This window comes from Balaenoptera acutorostrata, chromosome 16 (assembly GCF_949987535.1).
Source record: "Balaenoptera acutorostrata chromosome 16, mBalAcu1.1, whole genome shotgun sequence".
Taxonomy (NCBI): domain Eukaryota; kingdom Metazoa; phylum Chordata; class Mammalia; order Artiodactyla; family Balaenopteridae; genus Balaenoptera; species Balaenoptera acutorostrata.
Genome location: NC_080079.1, coordinates 9,347,380 through 9,366,135, shown reverse-complemented (window position 1 = coordinate 9,366,135; position 18,756 = coordinate 9,347,380). Strand labels below are relative to the sequence as shown.

Here is an 18,756-nt window from a genome sequence, read left to right as displayed (position 1 = left end):
ATAAATCCCACTTGATCGTGGTGTATGATCTTTTTAATGTGTTGTTGGATTCTGTTTGCTAGTATTTTGTTGAGGATTTTTGCATCTATATTCATCAGTGATATTGGTCTGTAATTTTCTTTTTTTGTGGTGTCTTTGTCTGGCTTTGGTATCAGGGTGATGGTGGCCTCATAGAATGAGTTTGGGAGTGTTCCTTCCTCTGCAATTTTTTGGAAGAGTTTGAGAAGGATAGGTGTTAGCTCTTCTGTAAATGTTTGATAGAATTCACCTGTGAAGCCACCTGGTCCTGGACTTTTGTTTGTTGGAAGATTTTTAATCACAGTTTCAATTTCATTACTTGTGATTGGTCTGTTCATATTTTCTGTTTCTTCCTGGTTCAGTCTTGGAAGGTTATACCTTTCTAAGAATTTGTCCATTTCTTCCAGGTTGTCCATTTTATTGGCATAAAGTTGCTTGTAGTAGTCTCTTAGGATGCTTTGTATTTCTGCGGTGTCTGTTGTAACTTCTCCTTTTTCATTTCTGATTTTATTGTTTTGAGTCCTCTCCCTCTTTTTCTTGATGAGTCTGGCTAATGGCTGATCAATTTTGTTTATCTTCTCAAAGAACCAGCTTTTAGTTTTGTTGATCTTTGCTACTGTTTTCTTTGTTTCTATTTCATTTATTTCCGCTCGGATCTTTATGATTTCTTTCCTTCTGCTAACTTTGGGTTTTGTTTGTTCTTCTTTCTCTAGTTTCTTTAGGTGTAAGGTTAGATTGTTTACCTGAGATTTTTCTTGTTTCTTTAGGTAGGCTTGTATAGCTATAAACTTCCCTCTTAGAACTGCTTTTGCTGCATCCCATAGGTTTTGGGTCGTCGTGTTTTCATTGTCATTTGTCTCTAGGTATTTTCTGATTTCCTCTTTGATTTCTTCAGTGATCTCTTGGTTATTTAGTAACGTATTGTTTAGCCTCCATGTGTTTGTCTTTTTTACGTTTTTTTCCCCAGTAATTCATTTCTAATCTCATAGCGTTGTGGTCAGAAAAGATGCTTGATATGATTTCAATTTTCTTTTTTTTTTTTTTTTTTTTTTTTAAAGTTTTTACTTGATTTTATTTATTTATTTATTTTATTTTTGGCTGTGTTGGGTCTTCGGTTCGTGCGAGGGCTTTCTCCAGTTGCGGCAAGCGGGGGCCACTCTTCATCGCGGTGCGGGGACCGCTCTTCATCGCGGTGCGCGGGCCTTTCTCTATCGCGGCCCCTCCCGTCGCGGGGCACAGGCTCCAGACGCGCAGGCTCAGCAATTGTGGCTCACGGGCCCAGCTGCTCCGCGGCATGTGGGATCTTCCCAGACCAGGGCTCGAACCCGTGTCCCCTGCATTAGCAGGCAGACTCTCAACCACTGCGCCACCAGGGAAGCCCCTCAATTTTCTTAAATTTACTGAGGCTTGATTTGTGACCCAAGATGTGATCTATCCTGGAGAATGTTCCATGCGCACTTGAGAAGAACGTGTAATCTGCTGTTTTTGGATGGAATGTCCTATAAATATCACTTAAATCTATCTGGTCTATTGTGTCATTTAAAGCTTCTGTTTCCTTATTTATTTTCATTTTGGATGATCTGTCCATTGGTGTAAGTGAGGTGTTAAAGTCCCCCACTATTATTGTGTTACTGTCAATTTCCTCTTTTATAGCTGTTAGCAGTTGCCTTATGTATTGAGGTGCTCCTATGTTGGGTGCATATATATTTATAATTGCTATATCTTCTTCTTGGATTGATCCCTTGGGCATTATGTAGTGTCCTTCCTTGTCTCCTGTAACATTCTTTATTTTAAAGTCTATTTTATCTGATATGAGTATAGCTACTCCAGCTTTCTTTTGATTTCCATTTGCATGGAATATCTTTTTCCATCCCCTCACTTTCAGTCTGTATGTGTCCCTAGGTCTAAAGTGGGTCTCTTGTAGACAGCATATATATGGGTCTTGTTTTTGTATCCATTCAGCAAGCCTGTGTCTTTTGGTTGGAGCATTTAATCCATTCACGTTTAAGGTAATTATCGATATGTATGTTCCTATGACCATTTTCTCAATTGTTTTGGGTTTGTTTTTGTAGGTCCTTTTCTTCTCTTGTGTTTCCCACTTAGAGAAGTTCCTTTAGCATTTGTTGTAGAGCTGGTTTGGTGGTGCTGAATTCTCTTAGCTTTTGCTTGTCTGTAAAGCTTTTGATTTCTCCATCAAATCTAAATGAGATCCTTGCCGGGTAGAGTAATCTTGGTTGTAGGTTCTTCCCTTTCATCACTTTGAACATGTCATGCCACTCCCTTCTGGCTTGTAGAGTTTCTGCTGAGAAATCAGCTGTTAACCGTATGGGAGTTCCCTTGTATGTTATTTGTCGTTTTTCCCTTGCCGCTTTCAATAATTGTTCTTTGTCTTTAATTTTTGCCACTTTGATTACTATGTGTCTCGGCGTGTTTCTCCTTGGGTTTATCCTGTATGGGACTCTCTGCGCTTCCTGGACTTGGGTGGCTATTTCCTTTCCCATGTTGGGGAAGTTTTCGACTATAATCTCTTCAAATATTTTCTCTGGTCCTTTCTTTCTCTCTCCAGTCATCAGGTCTGGGTGCAATTCCTGACTCTTGGTTGGAGCCTCTGAGCTCACCACCTCATCTAATGTGGGGGGTTCCTTTCATGTGCCAGAGTTATGGAGAACCTTCACCTCCCAGTTGTGGCATACATTACTCAGAATGCTTTTGTTGCCAAGTGATAGGATCCCAACTCACACTCTCTTGAGTTGGGGGTGGGAGAGGGGGCCGCAATGACTTCTATAGCTAAGAGGTGGTCGGTCTTCAGGTAGTGCTGGATCCAGAAGTTCCAGTAGAGCTTTTCCCCTGCACTTTTCTTACCTCTATTTTCTTATGTTTATGGACTTCGCTGTCAGCTTGCTTCCTGCCAAGGGGCAGTTGTCAGCCACAGGTCTACATCCCAGTAGGGGAGAGAGTCTGGTTTTTTTGTAGCTCTTCAGCGGACAAGCCCTGGAAGGACTCTGAACAGCCTGCTACCAATAGATGCCTTCTCCCTAATCATGTCCCTGTGCTCTGATGATTTTCAGCGGGTGCATGGCTTGTTCAAGAGTCAGCTTAAGTTTGGGGTTTGAAAATGACATGAGTGAGTGCTCAGCGAAAAGCAGTCTTCAGAATGCACTTGGGCCTGATGGAGTGGGTTCCCATGTGGGAGTGAACATCTGAAGGTGGCTGCTTGGCGGGGTCTGGGAAGCTGCAAGGGCTCAAGTTCATCCCAGTGGTCCCTGGGGACTCAGGCTGCGGGCTTCCCCTCTTCCCACCTCCATCCCAAGGCTGGGATCAGCCACTGAATTGCTGGGCCTTGTGGGGAACCCATCAGAGAACATGCGTCGCTCAGTCCACAGCCAAGGGTTCTATCAAACAGCCCCGTGAGGATAAATGATGATGGCCAGGCTCAGTCAGGTCCTCCGGAAGGAAAACATTAGCTTGATCTCAGAAGTCTTTCCCTGGAAGGATTCTGAGTCTCGTTGAGTCCTCCGGACCTCTTCCTCCGGAAGACACAGGAGAGTGCATTTTCCCGTCTCCTTCCAGGAACTGAATCAGGTTTGGCCCTGAGGCTGGTGAATGGAGGTGACAGGTGTCAGGGCCGGGTGGAGGTCCTGTACCGAGGCTCCTGGGGCACCGTGTGTGACGACAGCTGGGACACCAACGACGCCGACGTGGTCTGCAGGCAGCTGGGCTGTGGCTGGGCCACGTCGGCCCCAGGAAATGCCCGGTACGGTCAGGGCTCAGGGCCCATCGTCCTGGACGACGTGCGCTGCTCGGGGCACGAGAGCTACCTGTGGAGCTGCCCTCACAGTGGCTGGAACACACACAACTGTGGACACAGTGAGGACGCCAGTGTCGTCTGCTCAGGTTGGTCTCAAATAAGCTGGGTGTCCCTCTCTGGGGGTGTGGTTCCCTTCTGACACTCTGATCCCCTCTCAAAGCATTTTCTACATTTCTCGCTTCCTTAAATCACGTTGGCTCTCTGCTAAGAATTAGTATGAGCTTTCTGACAAGCTGCCAGGCATGTAGCTGGTGAATTAGAACAAAGAACCAAACTGAAAGTGACTTGAAGCCATTTTCTCCATGCCACAGTGCAAGCCAGAGGCAAAAGAGGCTAGTTCTGTCAGGAAGTCTGTGAATGGAGGTCAGGGCCTAGCATTGCAGGTGGCCCAGGGTTTGGTTGCTGAGCCCTGGACGGTAGCCCCTCCAGGGAACCGGGATGCACTGTCTGGGCAGCAGGTCTGCCGTGTGCAGGGCAGTGGCCCCTGTGTGGCCTACCGGGCACAGCCTTGTCATCACCTACGGTCGGGCCTGACAGATCTCACACGGGATTTGGACTTCGAACTGGACCCCTCAGTCTTGCTGCCTCAGTGGGCCCATAAAAGCTGTGAGGCTGATGACTGGTTTGGGTCCACTCGGTCATCTAGACACAGAGATAATCACCTTGACGTTGGAAATAAGCGAAGTAGGGCTGCCTGGACCCCTCGGTCTGGCTGCCTGTCGAGCAGTTCCCACAGCTGTTGGAACTCCCACAACTGTGGGCACCACGAGGCCGCCAGTGTCATCTGCTCAGCTTGGCTTCCAAGTCATTGAGCTTCTATTTTAGTGTGGTCTTCTCCAGAAAAGGGGTCTTCGTGCTGAGCTCCTCTCACATTGAACTTCCCTGAAAGATGGTCAGTTTCCCTGAAGGCATCACCCATGTACCTTGGTCCCTGAATTTCTTGGGTCTGGTGTAGCACCTTCCTTAGTGGACCACCAGGGCAGAGAAGGGTGAATACAAGTTGTAACAACAAATTCCGCAAAAACCTTTTTTATTGTGGAGACTGATTGATAGATGAGTTTGAGGTTTGCTACTCAGCTCTCCTGGACATCTCCCAGGCCGCCCTTCTCACGCCCTGGAGGGTAGGGGCCAGGCACTCAGCATCTCTCTCTCAGGAACCTGATGGGTTTGTTGCAGCACATACTGGGTGCTGAGGCTGATCATGTTTCCTCTTTCTTGCAGCTGCACAGATCAGTTCTACTACCCCAGGTGAGTCCCTGCAGCCCACCCCAAGACTCCTCTCTGGAATCCTACCCTCTCGGGTTTCCAGAAATAGAAGGAGGAGAGCATACCCCTCCTAGGGACTGATTTCCCTCTGAGGACTCTGGAATCCGTTTCAGTGACCAGCTGAATCGCCAAGACCATGGCTGTCACTCCTCTTGGGCTGGAGGGCCCCTCTGGTCTCCTGTCACCTCCTGCTGCCCGTGTTCATTCAGAGAGACTGTGGAAGAAAAAGATTGTTTCCTCTGGTCATTTTGGATGAAAATAACTGTCCCAGTCATCCCATGGACAACTGTGACCGTGTTAGAAGCATGGCCGAGTAGCAGTCTTACAAACGTGTGTCTGTTAAAGAATCCTTCATGTTGAGAGCAATCCCCCAAATGATCTTCTTGCTGATCTCACAGAGGCAGCAGTGAGTGGTGGCATGAAGCGAGATCTTGATTCCCTGCCCAGGAATTGAACCTGGGTAGCCTGGATGAAAACCAGGAATCCTAGCCACCCCACACCCCCTGGCTCTTGCCCCCAGTGAAAACGCATTTCTCATGGAGGCAAAGACTGTAAAAACAGGCACAAAGTTTATTATTAGAGACATAGCAGAACAACAAGTGGGAGAGCACACAGAGAAACTGTTTGTTAAGACAGAAGCAGGGCAGAGAAAGGGTGTGGGCGTCCCGCCTAATGAGGAGGAGTGCAGTAAGGGGGCGGTTAAGTCACTTATATAGGGCAGCTCTTCCGGGTCTTTGTTTACCTTTGGCCAATTATCTGGCTTCTTTTTCCACACCTGCCCTGCCCTAGGACCCTCCCCACATGCTTGCGCAACTTTTTTCCAAGATGCATTCCAGCCCAGAGGCCTATGGGACGGCCTTAGCATCACATATTACGGGGTGGCGCCCCCTCCTTTTTGACCCCCAGTGAGCCTTTCTGTGCATGTGCAATGTTTCCCTTGCCCCAAGGATGGGAAATGTATGACCTCTTGATCTTTTAACAGGGTTTAGCCCCTCTCTGTCCCTGCCATAAAAGTGACCAGTGTTGGGTTATCTACCCCATTCCTGTTGTTGTTTCTTATATTGAAGTGCAGATCTCGAAATATAGATAGGAGTCTGGTCATAAATATGTAGTCCAGAGCCCGTTTGTCTCTTGCCTCAGGAAATGTAAACAGGGGGTTGGTAATGAATGTCTGGCCTGGAGTCCATCTTCTTCTCACCCCAGGAAGTGTGAACAGGAGGCCAGTTGTAAATTTCTAGCCTGGAGCCCATCTTTCTCCTGCCTCATTGCCATAGTGATAATATCTGGTGCCAAAGAAGGTGGGAAGTGCTGTGTACTCCAGCCCATTTGGCCAGTCTCAGTGCAGGTGGGATGGTCAAGGCTCTGAGAAGTCCTGCAGTAAGGAAAACGATTGACTTTCTCAATCAAACTGACAACATGGAATTAAAAAATTATTCAGCAATATCCTAAAATCACTTCATTTTCTTTCTAGATTGGTGGCGTCCATCAACTCCAACCACGGAAAGTAAGTGTCACATTTTTCCACCTGACCCACAGGGCATGGGTTTCCTGTCCCCAGGTGTGGCTGTCTATGCAGCTAATGCCGACACCTGCATAGCCCACCTCAACCTGCACACACAGCCCACCCAGGCTGCCCCACCACGTCCTGCCCCTGCCCTCACCCCCAGCCAGCATGGACCTTGCACACTCTCAGCCTCATTCTCCCCCGCTCGGTAGATGACTTTTGTTTTAACTAAGGAGGTCGCCTTCCCCTTCTTTTTTGTGAATGAGATAAGTGATTCTCAAAAAGATAGACCTCATGGCTTTTATTTCTTGGAGTATCTCCAAAGCTTTGGGAGAAAGAAGGGGGATAAAGAATAAATGGATAATTTCCCAAATAAGCATGCTTTTACAAGTATTTTTTACCTCATGATATGGATATAGTTCAGTAGGTTTCCATTGTTGTTTTTTTTTTTTTTTTTTTTTAATTTTGGCTGTTTTTGGGTCTTCGTTTCTGTGCGAGGGCTTTCTCCAGTTGTGGCAAGCGGAAGCCACTCTTCATTGCCATGCGTGGGTCTCTCACTGTCGCGGCCTCTCCCGTTGCGGAGCACAGGCTCCAGATGCGTAGGCTCAGTACTTGTGGCTCACGGGCTTAGTTGCTCCGTGGCATGTGGAATCTTCCCAGACCAGGGCTCGAACCCGTGTTTCCTGCATTGGCAGGCAGACTCTTAACCACTGCGCCCCCAGGGAAGCCCCATTGTTCTTAAGAAATGATATGGCTACTTTTCCTTGTCATTGTCTTCTCTTCCCATCGTTTTAAATAAATGCCCCTGCGATGAAGAATATTTTTATAAATAAATTTTGCATACCTCCTCAATATTTTTTTAGGACAGAAATAGATTTACTGGCTAAATTTAATATAGTGCCTTGTACATAGAATGTACTGAAGAAATACTAACTCTTATTACATTAAATATTTTACAATCTTTGCTTTGTGTATGGTCAAATCACCATTAAGAATGGTTGTAAAATTACAGAACACTGAAAAGGATATATTAATCTCTTCACTCAGGTATTAAATATCAAATACCGAATTAATGATATTATTACAGTGAAAGGTGCTTCACAGGGAAAGTTCAGTGTGCAAGGAGGCATATTAGCAGAGTCTTTACTTGCTCAAGGGATTAGGGAAGTTCTTTACGAAGTGACACTTTTTGCTGAGGCTTACAGGAGAAGCAGGTTCATTGGTAAAATGCCTTCCAGCCAGAAAGAATGCTTTGATGGTCTGCGTGGGAAGGATCTTGGCTTTTCAAATGAGTGACAGGTGGTGACAGGAGGGATTGTGGGAGAGCTGGGTGAGGGAGGGCCAGATCCTTCAGAGCTTGTGTGCAGGTTAAAACTCTTGGCTTTATGCTAAGGGCAGTGGGAGCTGCTGAAATGTTTTAAGCTAGGGAATTCCACAATCAGAAGTGTGTTTGCAGAAGATCACACGTATCTTTTCTGCCAAACTGCACTTCCCGAGGGCAGGAATTATGTCTACCATTTTCATTATTGCATCCTTATTATCTAGCATTGTGTCTGGCATTCCATAAGTAGAAAGAATAGTGAACACATGAATGGATGGATGAATGTATAATTACTATTGGCATTCTGATGTATAGTCCATATACATATACAGGCACGCACACACACACACACACACAGAAAGTACGGTATGCTTTTTACCCTATTGTATAACATCCTTTTTCACTTGAGTATATAATAAATACTTTCTTGATGGTCTTAAAGTTAACATTTTTATGGACCTGAAATTATTTCTACACCATAAAGTTTAATGGCTGCACAGTTTTCAATTGTATGGATATACCATGATTTAGTTAAATAATGACTATTCATAGGACAAAAGAAGAAATTCTTTCTAATTATATGTTACATATTTAAGTAATTACATCCAGTAATAATTTTATTTTATTTTCTAAATCTCTATTATATTTTTAGAAATCTGTAATGCATATCCTGTGTCTAAAACTTTGGCCTTATCTTTGATTATTTCCTAGTATAGAAATAAAACTTCTGAGTGGGTATATTTGAAAGGCCAAATTATATTTAAGATACACTGTTTTTTCACAGAATGAGAGGAAATATTTGCAAATTATACGTCTCATAAGAGATTTGTATCTAGAACATATAAAGAAATTTTATAAGTCAATAATAAACAGTCAAATAACCCAACTAAAAATAAGCTAAGGCTCTGAATAGATATTTCTCCATAGAAGATGGTCAACAAATGGTCACAAGTACATGAACATATGCCTAACATCATTAGCCTGAGGGAAATGTAAACCAAAACCACAAAGAGATGCCACTTCACACCCAGTAGGTTGGCTGGAATCAAAGAGTTGGAAAGAGATGCCACTTCACACCCAGTAGGTTGGCTGGAATCAAAGAGTTGGATAATAATAAGTGTTGACAAGGACATGGAGAAATTGGAACACTCATACACTGCTAGTGGGAATGCAAAAAGGTACGTCCACTTTGAAATATAGTTTGGTAGTTCCTCAAATATTTAAACATCAAGTCACTATATGACCCAGCAATTCTACTCCTAGGCATATACTCAGGAGAAAAGAAAGCATATGTTCACACAGAAACTTACATGCAAATGTTCATAGATAGCAGCATTATTCCTAACAGCCCCCAAGTGGAAACAACCCAAATGTTCATCATGGTGAATGGAAAAACAGAATACGGTCTATCCACACTATACAATATTATTTGGCAATACAAAGAAATGAAGTCCTGATACATGTTCATACATGTTAAAACATGGATGAACTTTGAAAAGATTATGCTAAGTGAGAGAAACCAGTCACAAAAGACCACATGTTGTATGATTCCATTTATATGAAGTGTCCAGAATAGACAAATCTATAGAGATAGAAAGTAGATTAGTGGTTGCTTAGGGCTGAAGGTATTGGGGAAAATGCAGACTGACTGCTAATAGGTACAGGGTTTCTCTTTGGAGTCATGAAAATGTTCTAAAATTGACTGTGGTGATGATTGCAGCACTCTGAATATACTAAAAACCATGGTGTTGTATACTTTAGAAAAAATAAAAAGTTATGAATGAGGAGAAAAAACAGTTTTAAGTTAGATCACTACTGAGGAGAACATAAATATTTTTAAGTGGTCTTAATAGACCACTTATTTATTTTAATAAATAAACCAACCAATGAAAAGTTTGAATGTGCAGTATTATTTATCACTCTCTGATAAATAGTAATAGATAATATTGTTGGGTGCTCGTTATGTGCTGGGCACTCTTCTAAAGGTTTTCATGTATTATCTCATTTCACACCTACCAGAATCTGATGAGGCAGATGCTATTACCATCCCCATTTTTCAGATGAGGAAACTGAGGCAGAGAGGATAAGTAACTCACTCAGGTTCACGGAGCTGATAAAGGCAGAGCCGAGATGCAAGCTCAGACCTTCTGTGGCAGAAACACAGACGTTCTGTTTACACAGACCCCACTTTACACTGCTTCTTGTCAAGTGGCAGAATCTCGTGCTCCCAGGAGACACTAGGGAATAAATTATATCACAGGGTGTTCTCCACGGGCCAGCACTTCTCTCACCCAAGATTTATCCCCATGTCCCTGTCTGTAATTGAACAGTGACAGCAGTGTCTTTGTTGCTTTCTTGGCACTTTTTTGCTGTAAGGGGACACATGCTCCCTCTGCAATGGAGTCACCTCCTGCCAGATAATCACTGTTCTAGCTAGGCCCATTGGGGGAAGTAGAAACTCAGATCAAGGCCTCTAATGTGGGACCAGGCCCGAGAGAGGGGACTTGTTTAAAGAAAAGTTGAGTCCTGCTGTAAGTGCAGAGGATAAACCTTGAGGACTCTCACCCAGAACAACACCCCTGAAGAGCCACCACAATGGGGATGTCCCTCTCTCTCTCCTCTCTAGGCCCCTCTTCAAGTTGTGGTGGCTTCTTATCCAGTGCCAGTGGGACATTTTCCAGCCCATCCTACCCTGGATACTACCCCAACAATGCCAACTGTGTCTGGGAAATACAAGTGAACTCCAGCTACCTCATTAACCTGGGCTTCAGCAGTCTGCAGTAAGTAACACCCAGGCCATCTGGAAAAGGATGTGTCCTCCATGGAACACCTTGTGGGTTTGGGTTGTGTTCTAGGTTGTGAGGCTTTTCACTCTCACGTACTATAGACTGTATTTCAGGTTGCTCTGTTCCCTACCAGGAAGCATCAGGCAATATTGGGAAGTCCTTTGATCTGATTGAGGAAGAGCAAGAAGAAAATCTTAGATTCAAGGGCATCATTCATGAAGTCCAAAATATCTATAAAATATATAAGCAACAGGAATTCTGTTGTTAACATGAATCTATTTTTCCATACAGGTTGGAGATGCACAGTAGTTGCAGGTTTGATTATGTTGAAATCTTTGATGGATCATTGAGCAGCAATGTTTCGCTGAGGAAAATTTGTAATTACACCAGGGATATATTCACCTCTTCTTACAACCGAATGACTATTCGATTTCGAAGTGATGTCAGTATCCAAAACACTGGCTTTTCCGCTTGGTATAACTCCTTTCCAAGAGGTGAGTGCAAGACATAGAGAACAGACTTGTGGTTGCCAAGGGGAAGGGCTTGTGGGGAAGGGATGGATTGGGAGTTTGGGGTTAGCAGATGCAAACTACTATATATAGGGTGGATAAACAACAAGGTCCTACTGTATAGCACAGGGAACTATATTCAATATCCTGTGATAAACCGTAATAGAAAAGAATATACGTATGTATAACTGAGTCACTTTGCTGTATAGCAGAAATTAACACAACATTGTAAATCAACTATATTTCAATAAAATAAGTTTTTAAAAAGACATGAGTGCAAACTAGACCTGACCTCTGGGGCTCCGTGGATTCCTGCAGCCCCCTCTTCTACTTGCATCATGGTGTATTCAAAGAGGGGCCTCAGTGATGCTTTGCTCATCATCCTTGTCTCACAGCTGACCATGGTAATCCAAGGCAGCAAGGTGTGGAGAATAGGTGACACACCCTGGCCTTGGGTTTGCCACCACCAGCACCCTGGGCACCTGATAACTCACCTTACTGAGCCAACACCTTCCCATCTGGAGGGTGAGGGGGGCTGAGCTCTGTGATGTCTGGAGCCCTTTCCAAGTCGATCACGTAGCTGTCTGTACCCTGATCAGTGCCACTGGGTGACTCTGGGGATTTGGAAAGGACAGTGGGTTATCTGGCCTTTGGCTTTTGTTGGGGGATGTGGCCATCACCTTTTATGTCATGTGTCTTTCAGACGCCAGCTTGAGATTGGTCGATTGGAACTCCTCCCATCCTGCATGTGCCGGGCGTGTGGAAATTTACCACGGTGGCCAGTGGGGAACAGTGTGTGATGACAACTGGGGCATTCAGGATGCCCAGGTGGTGTGCAGACAGCTGGGGTGTGGCTATGCAGTATCAGCCCCAGGAAACGCCTATTTTGGCTCCGGCTCTGGCCCCATCACCTTGGATGACGTGGAGTGCTCAGGGGTGGAATCTAACCTCTGGCAGTGCCGGAACCGAGGCTGGTTCTCCCATAACTGTGCCCACCACGAAGACGCTGGGGTCATTTGCACAGGTATTGCGTGATGTCATTCGCGGAAGGCCCATGTCACCTCTGACCTGCTACAAGTGGAAGCTGGAGGCCGGTGGCTGATGGTCTGTGGCTCAGTTCAGGGGGAGGGGGCAGGCAGGAGCTTGTCAGTTTGTCCCCTTGGCCTGTCCACTCCAGGAGACCTTGCAGGGGCCACTTGATCTCTGGTAGGCCTGGGGTCCTTGTACAGAACACACAGCTGGTGTCCAGTTTATTCTTACTCTCCCATTTGCTTTATGACCTTTAGCAATGAGTTAACCTCGAAGCTTCAGTTTCCTCCTTTATTAAGGGGATATGATCATGGTAGAACCTGCTTCCAATGGTGATTAGAGAATTAAAGGGATAATGCATGTAAATCCTTAGAACAGCTCTGGTCAAGTAGGAAGTGATGGTGTTATGACCTTGGCTGTGAAGCTGATGACCCCCAAGTAACGATGGATCTGTGGGAGCAGCTGTGGAAACCCACTTAGGCCTCCTCCTAGTGTCACAGACCTCCCCAGCAGTAGACCCTAGGTGCACTCACTGATTTCCAGCCACACTTCAGTGACCTATACTTTCTTTCTATCCCTTTTTAGGAACCTATACAACCACACCTGGTAAGTACCCGCGGTTTCATCTCACCACCCAGCTGCCCCCTCTCTGCTGCTGGTCCCCGAGCTGCAGTCATGGTGCTCACTCTCCAAAGAGTTTGCCCCTCCTGCTGCTTCCGGCACGTGGCATCGCCTGCAGCTGATGTCCCAACCCCAGGAGGGCTGAGCCTCTCTCTAGGCTCCTCTTTGTCCTTTAGTAGCCTGGCCAGCCTAAGATTCGGATCTCTGGTCAGTCCCTAGGCGAGCCTGCCCCCCCTCCCCCGTGTAGATCCCACCCCTCCCCTTGGACACTAGCCCCTGGGCAGTGCTGGCTGGCTGGAGCCTGCTTCACCTCTGAGCTCGGTGTGTAATCAGCAAGAGCTCCTGACTGGCTGCTCTTGAGCTGCTGCTCAACACCCGCCACCCCGAGATCTTTCCTCTGCGTCCCCACCCTCCCCTCCTCACCACCTGGCTTCCTGCAGCAGCAGCGGCTCCAGGCTGGCCCTCCCCTCTGACCCTTTCTCTGCAGTGCAGCTAGGGGCATCTTCACAAGATGCCAAGGTCAGTCCCAGCCTTGGGGACTGATTCCTCAGGGCCTTCTGGTCACAGATCCTCACTGCTCAGGACAACCTCTGGGGCTCTGCACAATTCTCTCCTGTTGTCTGGTTAGTTCCCGCCATCCCTCCTGTCCCTGCTGCATGCACGCTGAGGTTCCCCAAATGTGCCAGGTACACCTAGTTTCCTTCGCACACACTGTTCTCTCTGCCTGGAACACCCTTTCTCCCTTTTTGCCTCGCCTCCCTGATTATCCGCCCACCCTTTCCCTGCTCAGTCTGGGTCAGGAGCCAAAGCTCCAGGCTCCCACCGCCTCCTGGGCTTTGCTCCACCACAGTCCCAGCCCATGACGCTGGGATTGACTCTTTTCCATCCTCTCCTCCAGGCTGTGTGGTCCCTGAGGGCAAGGCCTGTATCCAGCATTCACTGTGAACCCAGGGTTGGCACATTTCCAGGCACAGAGCCAGCAAGGACTCAACAGTTGTGTCAAGGGTACCGGGAAACTGATCATTATGTTTTCTCTTTGTCAACAGATCCTGTTTACAACCTCACCCGCCCAGCCAGTAAGTTCTGAGCTCCCTGACAAGTCCCCTTTCCCTTCTCCTCGGTGACAGTGACACTGGGGAGGGACGAGGAGAATGACGAGGAGATGGTTGCCCTAAGTCCAGCCTCTGTGGAGGGGCACCCCACTGACCATCAGTGCGTAGTTTGGGTCTAGGCACCTCCTGGTGGGTTTCTGTCTTGGGAATTGTTTAAAAACTCTCCCCCAGGTGACTGTGCAGTGTGCACTGTAGGTCATCAGTGTTTCCATTTTATCCCAACAGCAAATTATACCTGCGGAGGCTTCCTGTCCCAATCTTCAGGGAGCTTCTTCAGCCCATTCTACCCTGGGAACTATCCGAACAGCGCCAAGTGTGTGTGGGACATTGAAGTTCAGAACGACTACCGTGTGACTGTGGTCTTCAGAGATGTCCAGTAAGTGTGTGTGAGGGACCTTGCAGACACTGTAGAAGGGGATAAGTGGCACCTAGCACTTCAGGAGAGATGTTGGCCCCGTTGACATTTTTTCTTATGGGTTCCATTTTCGACTGAGCACAGAGGTGGCACCAGGACCAGAGCCCTGGTTTCAAGTTACACCTATGTCACTAATTTCCTGTGTGACCATGGGAAACCACTTAATTCACCTTAGCCTCAAGAGAGGAGAATAAAATAACTGCTCTCCTACCCTTGCTGGTTACTGGGAGGGTCACAAGAGAGAAATATATGAAAATACTTGGATGATGTTATCCAGTGGGAAGGATTATAGTTAGGAGTACTAATAATTATTATTATTACAATAATTATTATAATAGTAATAATAATAATAACAATAATAATTGTTAGGAGTAATAAGAAGAAGAATCCTATTAACAACCACACCAGTTTTTCTGAACCCTTTTCGCTCTACTCTCTCCTTTTTTTGGGTGAGTTTCGGGCAGAGGAGGAGAAATCCCTGCAGCAGAGGTTAGGTTATCTGTTCCTCATCCAATGAAGAGTGGGAATCCTTGTTTTAAGTGGAGGAGACTTCATCAGCACGACAGTGATACATGATTGGTTCAAGGAGGGGGGTGACCACAGCGAGTCACCAGTAGTTTCTAGAGTCCTGGGAAGGGGGTACCGTAATTTCTCCTCTAACAGCCACCACTGAACAAAGTAGTTTTCTCTCTTGATTCCTGGTTGCAGTGGCCTTGGGAGTCTCTGCCTTGGAAATTTGTGTGGGGTTTTGTGAAAGGTACAATATTATTTTAATTTCTTCATCATTACAATTCGTACTGGATTGTGGGGACTGTATGAAATCCTTTGGAGAAAGGTTGACCGTGACTGGTTCTGAGTCAGCATCTTAATAACAATGACCACCATTTGTGACATTTTATGAAGCACTTTTCCATATATTAACATTGTTTGAGCCTCACGACGGCTTTCTTCAGTATACATGGGTAGGGAGATTTCACCTTCGTAAATAAGAAACCTGAGCTGCAGAGAGGCTATTTGACTTGCCCAGTATTTTTTTGTTCAATTATTTGTTTCTATCCCTATGAATTCATGGATTTTAAAAAATTCTATGGGAAGCTGGGGTCTTTTTGATCAAAGAAAAAGTCTAAGGTGGGATGTGATCCTTTCTCACATGATGCAAAAGGCTGTCAGGAGAGGGGCTGTAGATCTCATATGTGTGACCCCAAAAGGCAGGGCTAGAACCATGTATGGAGGTCATGGGAAGATGAATCTCCGCCCGATTTAAGAAAGTCTCACAAACTGGTGGTTACGAGTGGGGAGAGGGATTGGAGGAGGGACAGTACAGGGGGAGGGGATTAAGAGGTAGAAACTGTTATGTATAAAATAAGCTACAAGGATACATTGTATCAATACAACGCAGGGAACATAGCCAATATTTTATAATAACTATAAATGGAGTATAACCTTTAAACATTGTGAATCACTATATTGTACACCCGTAACTTGTATAATATTGTACATCAACTATACTTCAATAAAAAAAGGAAATCTATTACTTTCAATTAATTTTGTCAGAGTTTCTGGCTTAGAGGTGTGATGCCTGTCACGGAGATCTGACCCCGTGCATCAAATCCTGGTTAAAAGTGAAGCCAGAACTGTGTGTTGTGTCTCTGCAGGCTTGAAGGCGGCTGTAACTACGATTATATTGAAGTGTTTGACGGCCCTTACCACAGTTCCCCTCTGCTCGCCCGGGTTTGTGATGGGGCAAGGGGCTCCTTCACCTCGTCGTCCAACTTCATGTCCATTCGCTTCATCAGCGATGGCAGCGTCACGAAGAGAGGGTTCCAGGCTGAATACTACTCCAGATTTTTCAATGGGAGCACAAGTAAGTCCCCGTCCGTCTGGGTGGGGCCCCTCAGAGTGACTTCTGCTGCTCAGCCTTCCCATGGCTGTGAAATGAGAAATGATGACCGCCTTTTCAGGTCACCAAGGCTCTACCTGGTGCAGAAAGGGGCCAAGAGCAGTGGGTCTTGGGACTCTGGCTCCCAGACATGGCCGATGGGTGGCGCGTTGGCCTTTCCGTGGTCAGCAGAGATGAAGTAGAAGGGCAAGGTGATGCCTTCAACAGATAGTGAGATGTCAGTGCCAAGGGCAGAGGGGATCACCTGGCTTGAGGCCTTGTGGCCTTCCCAGCATGTGGGACACTGTGACCTTGTCCTGAGACCTAGCACATTCGGCTGCTACCTGAAGATGGTCTGAGCTGGTCACTCGGCCACGTCCAGCAGAGGCTGATGGCCACGGTTTGAGCTGTTAAGTGGACTGATGTACAGATTGGCCAGGGGCCGGGCGAGGTGAGGTACTGGCTCACTTTGAGGTCAGGATTTTAAGCACCGACCTGCCCCTTAGCTAAAGGACCTATGTTTAGGTCCATAGCTAAGGATGTTGATTTTCCGACATCCCTGCAATTCAACCCGAGCGTTACTTTACTATATGGATAAACGGCAACTTGGCAAAACATGTTGCTTGTTTCACACCCTGCCTTCACTTCTCCATCAGAGGAATCCTGGCCCCTGTGCCCTCGAGGGGTCTCACGAGAGTGAAACTGACTTGAGCCCCAGGGCACCTGGCGTGGTGGTGAGCCGTGTCCGCAGGCAGACCATCTGCCAGCCATCTCAATCTCTGCACCTCTCTGTGGGCTTGGGGGGCGCTGACACTGACCGCACTGTCTACCCTCGGCCCCCAGAGCTGCTTTGCCTGCAGAATCACATGCGAGCCAGCGTGAGCGTGGGCTACCTCCTGTCCCTGGGCTACTCTGCCAGAGACCTTGTCATTCCCGGCTGGGACAGGAACTACCAGTGTCAGCCCCAGATTGCCTCGAGCCAGGTGACCTTCACGGTTCCCTACTCCGGCTGTGGCAGCACCCAGCAGGTAAGCCTGGAGCTTCTCCCGCTCCCTCCTGCCGAGCCAGCTTTCCTACAGCGCCCTGCGCCGTGCTTTGTCAATTCCGGGGACCCGGGAAACATGAGTATGGTATAACCAGAACGTAATCGGGCTGAAGATATAAATCCGTCCCTTGGTGCCATGGCGTAGCTGCAGCCATGTCCAAATAGGAGGAAGGAAAGTCAGTGGGGAGGAGGTTTTCCCACACTGTCCACCAGAGAGGGTGCCTGGCAGGCTGCTATCACTTCGGCAAGAGCGAGAGCGGCTCCCAGGGGCAGCTCCAGGTTCCGGAGGGCCTGGAGCTTCTACAGGTTGGTGTTGGGGTGGGCGAGAGAGGCAGGTGCCTCATTCATGGAAAGAATGCAAGCATATCTTAGTTTTAGAAATCTTACAAAAACACATGGCTGTGCCAGTGCATTGCTGAGCCCCGGAAGAGCCTGGGCAGGGGGGCCCTGAAGCTTAAGTTTCATTAGCTTCACAGTAAATTGGCCTCTGCTGCTATCATTTGTTGAGCTGTCTCCACCTCGGGTGACCAGTTGTCTCGGTTGACCTGGGACTTTGCAGATTTTAGCATGGAGAAGTCTCATGTCCCAGGAAACTCCTTAATCCTGTCACCCTACAAGTGGCAGACACTGAGATTAGTCTGTGTCAAACTCCCCCAAATCCCCACCAAGATGATGCAAGTCTCCCCTCATTGTCATCCTACTTGAAAAACAGGGAGACTGGGCTTTGAGGCGTCAAGCAGGTTGCTTAAAGCTACTTAGCCAGGAAGCGGTAGGGCCAACGCCAGACTCTGAGAATCTCAAAAATGTGGCACTGAGTGAAAGAAGCCAGGCATGCAAGATTACCCACCCTGTGATGTCATTTCTATGAAATTTGTGTACGATAGTGAGCCGACCTGGCGGGAGGGGACTGCCTGCAAAGGGGCAGGATGGAGCTGTTTGAATTAATGAGAGTGTTGAGTCTTTTACTGTCAAACCCCACCGAATGGTAAACTTAGAGTTGTTGCATTTAATTTTATGTAAATTCATTTTAAATTCTGCACTCTAAGTTCTGAATTTTTGGCTGACACCTAAGTAATCACTTCAAGATTTTGTCTGTCAGGGAACAGACACAGCGCAAATACTTTTATTAGGTTTAGGACCGCAGTAAATATACAGCACAAAATGCTCAAATACGTACAATGTGTGTGACACACGTGATCAGAGGCTTTGCCCGTCACCAAAGATGTACCGTACATTTGCCACGTGCCAAGCTAGGTGCTATGAGGGTGCTGTTCGTTATCTGGCAAGGTCACAAGGAACCGTGAGAGAGGGAGGGGACACTCGTTTAGCTAACCAGATGGGCCTGTCAGCCACAGGTGGATGCCCGGGCCCGAGGGTCTGCAGTTGCCGCTGTGGCCCCCCAGCTCCCATTGGACAGTCCCTACAGACACCAGATCTCCTTCT

At 46.8% G+C, this 18,756-nt stretch overlaps 1 protein-coding gene across 1 annotated transcript in view; it reads left to right on the top strand.

Moving 5' to 3' along the window:
- DMBT1 (deleted in malignant brain tumors 1) overlaps positions 1 to 18,756 on the top strand; it is an 86,099-nt gene that overhangs the window by 61,226 nt on the left and 6,117 nt on the right. Inside the window, exons 44-54 of the mRNA XM_057531417.1 lie at positions 3,589 to 3,912; positions 5,048 to 5,074; positions 6,564 to 6,596; positions 10,544 to 10,697; positions 10,995 to 11,197; positions 11,916 to 12,236; positions 12,827 to 12,847; positions 13,909 to 13,938; positions 14,200 to 14,350; positions 16,045 to 16,253; positions 17,112 to 17,296. Of these exons, the coding sequence (XP_057387400.1) occupies positions 3,589 to 3,912; positions 5,048 to 5,074; positions 6,564 to 6,596; positions 10,544 to 10,697; positions 10,995 to 11,197; positions 11,916 to 12,236; positions 12,827 to 12,847; positions 13,909 to 13,938; positions 14,200 to 14,350; positions 16,045 to 16,253; positions 17,112 to 17,296 (1,658 nt within the window). The remainder of the gene's footprint in view (positions 1 to 3,588; positions 3,913 to 5,047; positions 5,075 to 6,563; positions 6,597 to 10,543; positions 10,698 to 10,994; positions 11,198 to 11,915; positions 12,237 to 12,826; positions 12,848 to 13,908; positions 13,939 to 14,199; positions 14,351 to 16,044; positions 16,254 to 17,111; positions 17,297 to 18,756) is intronic.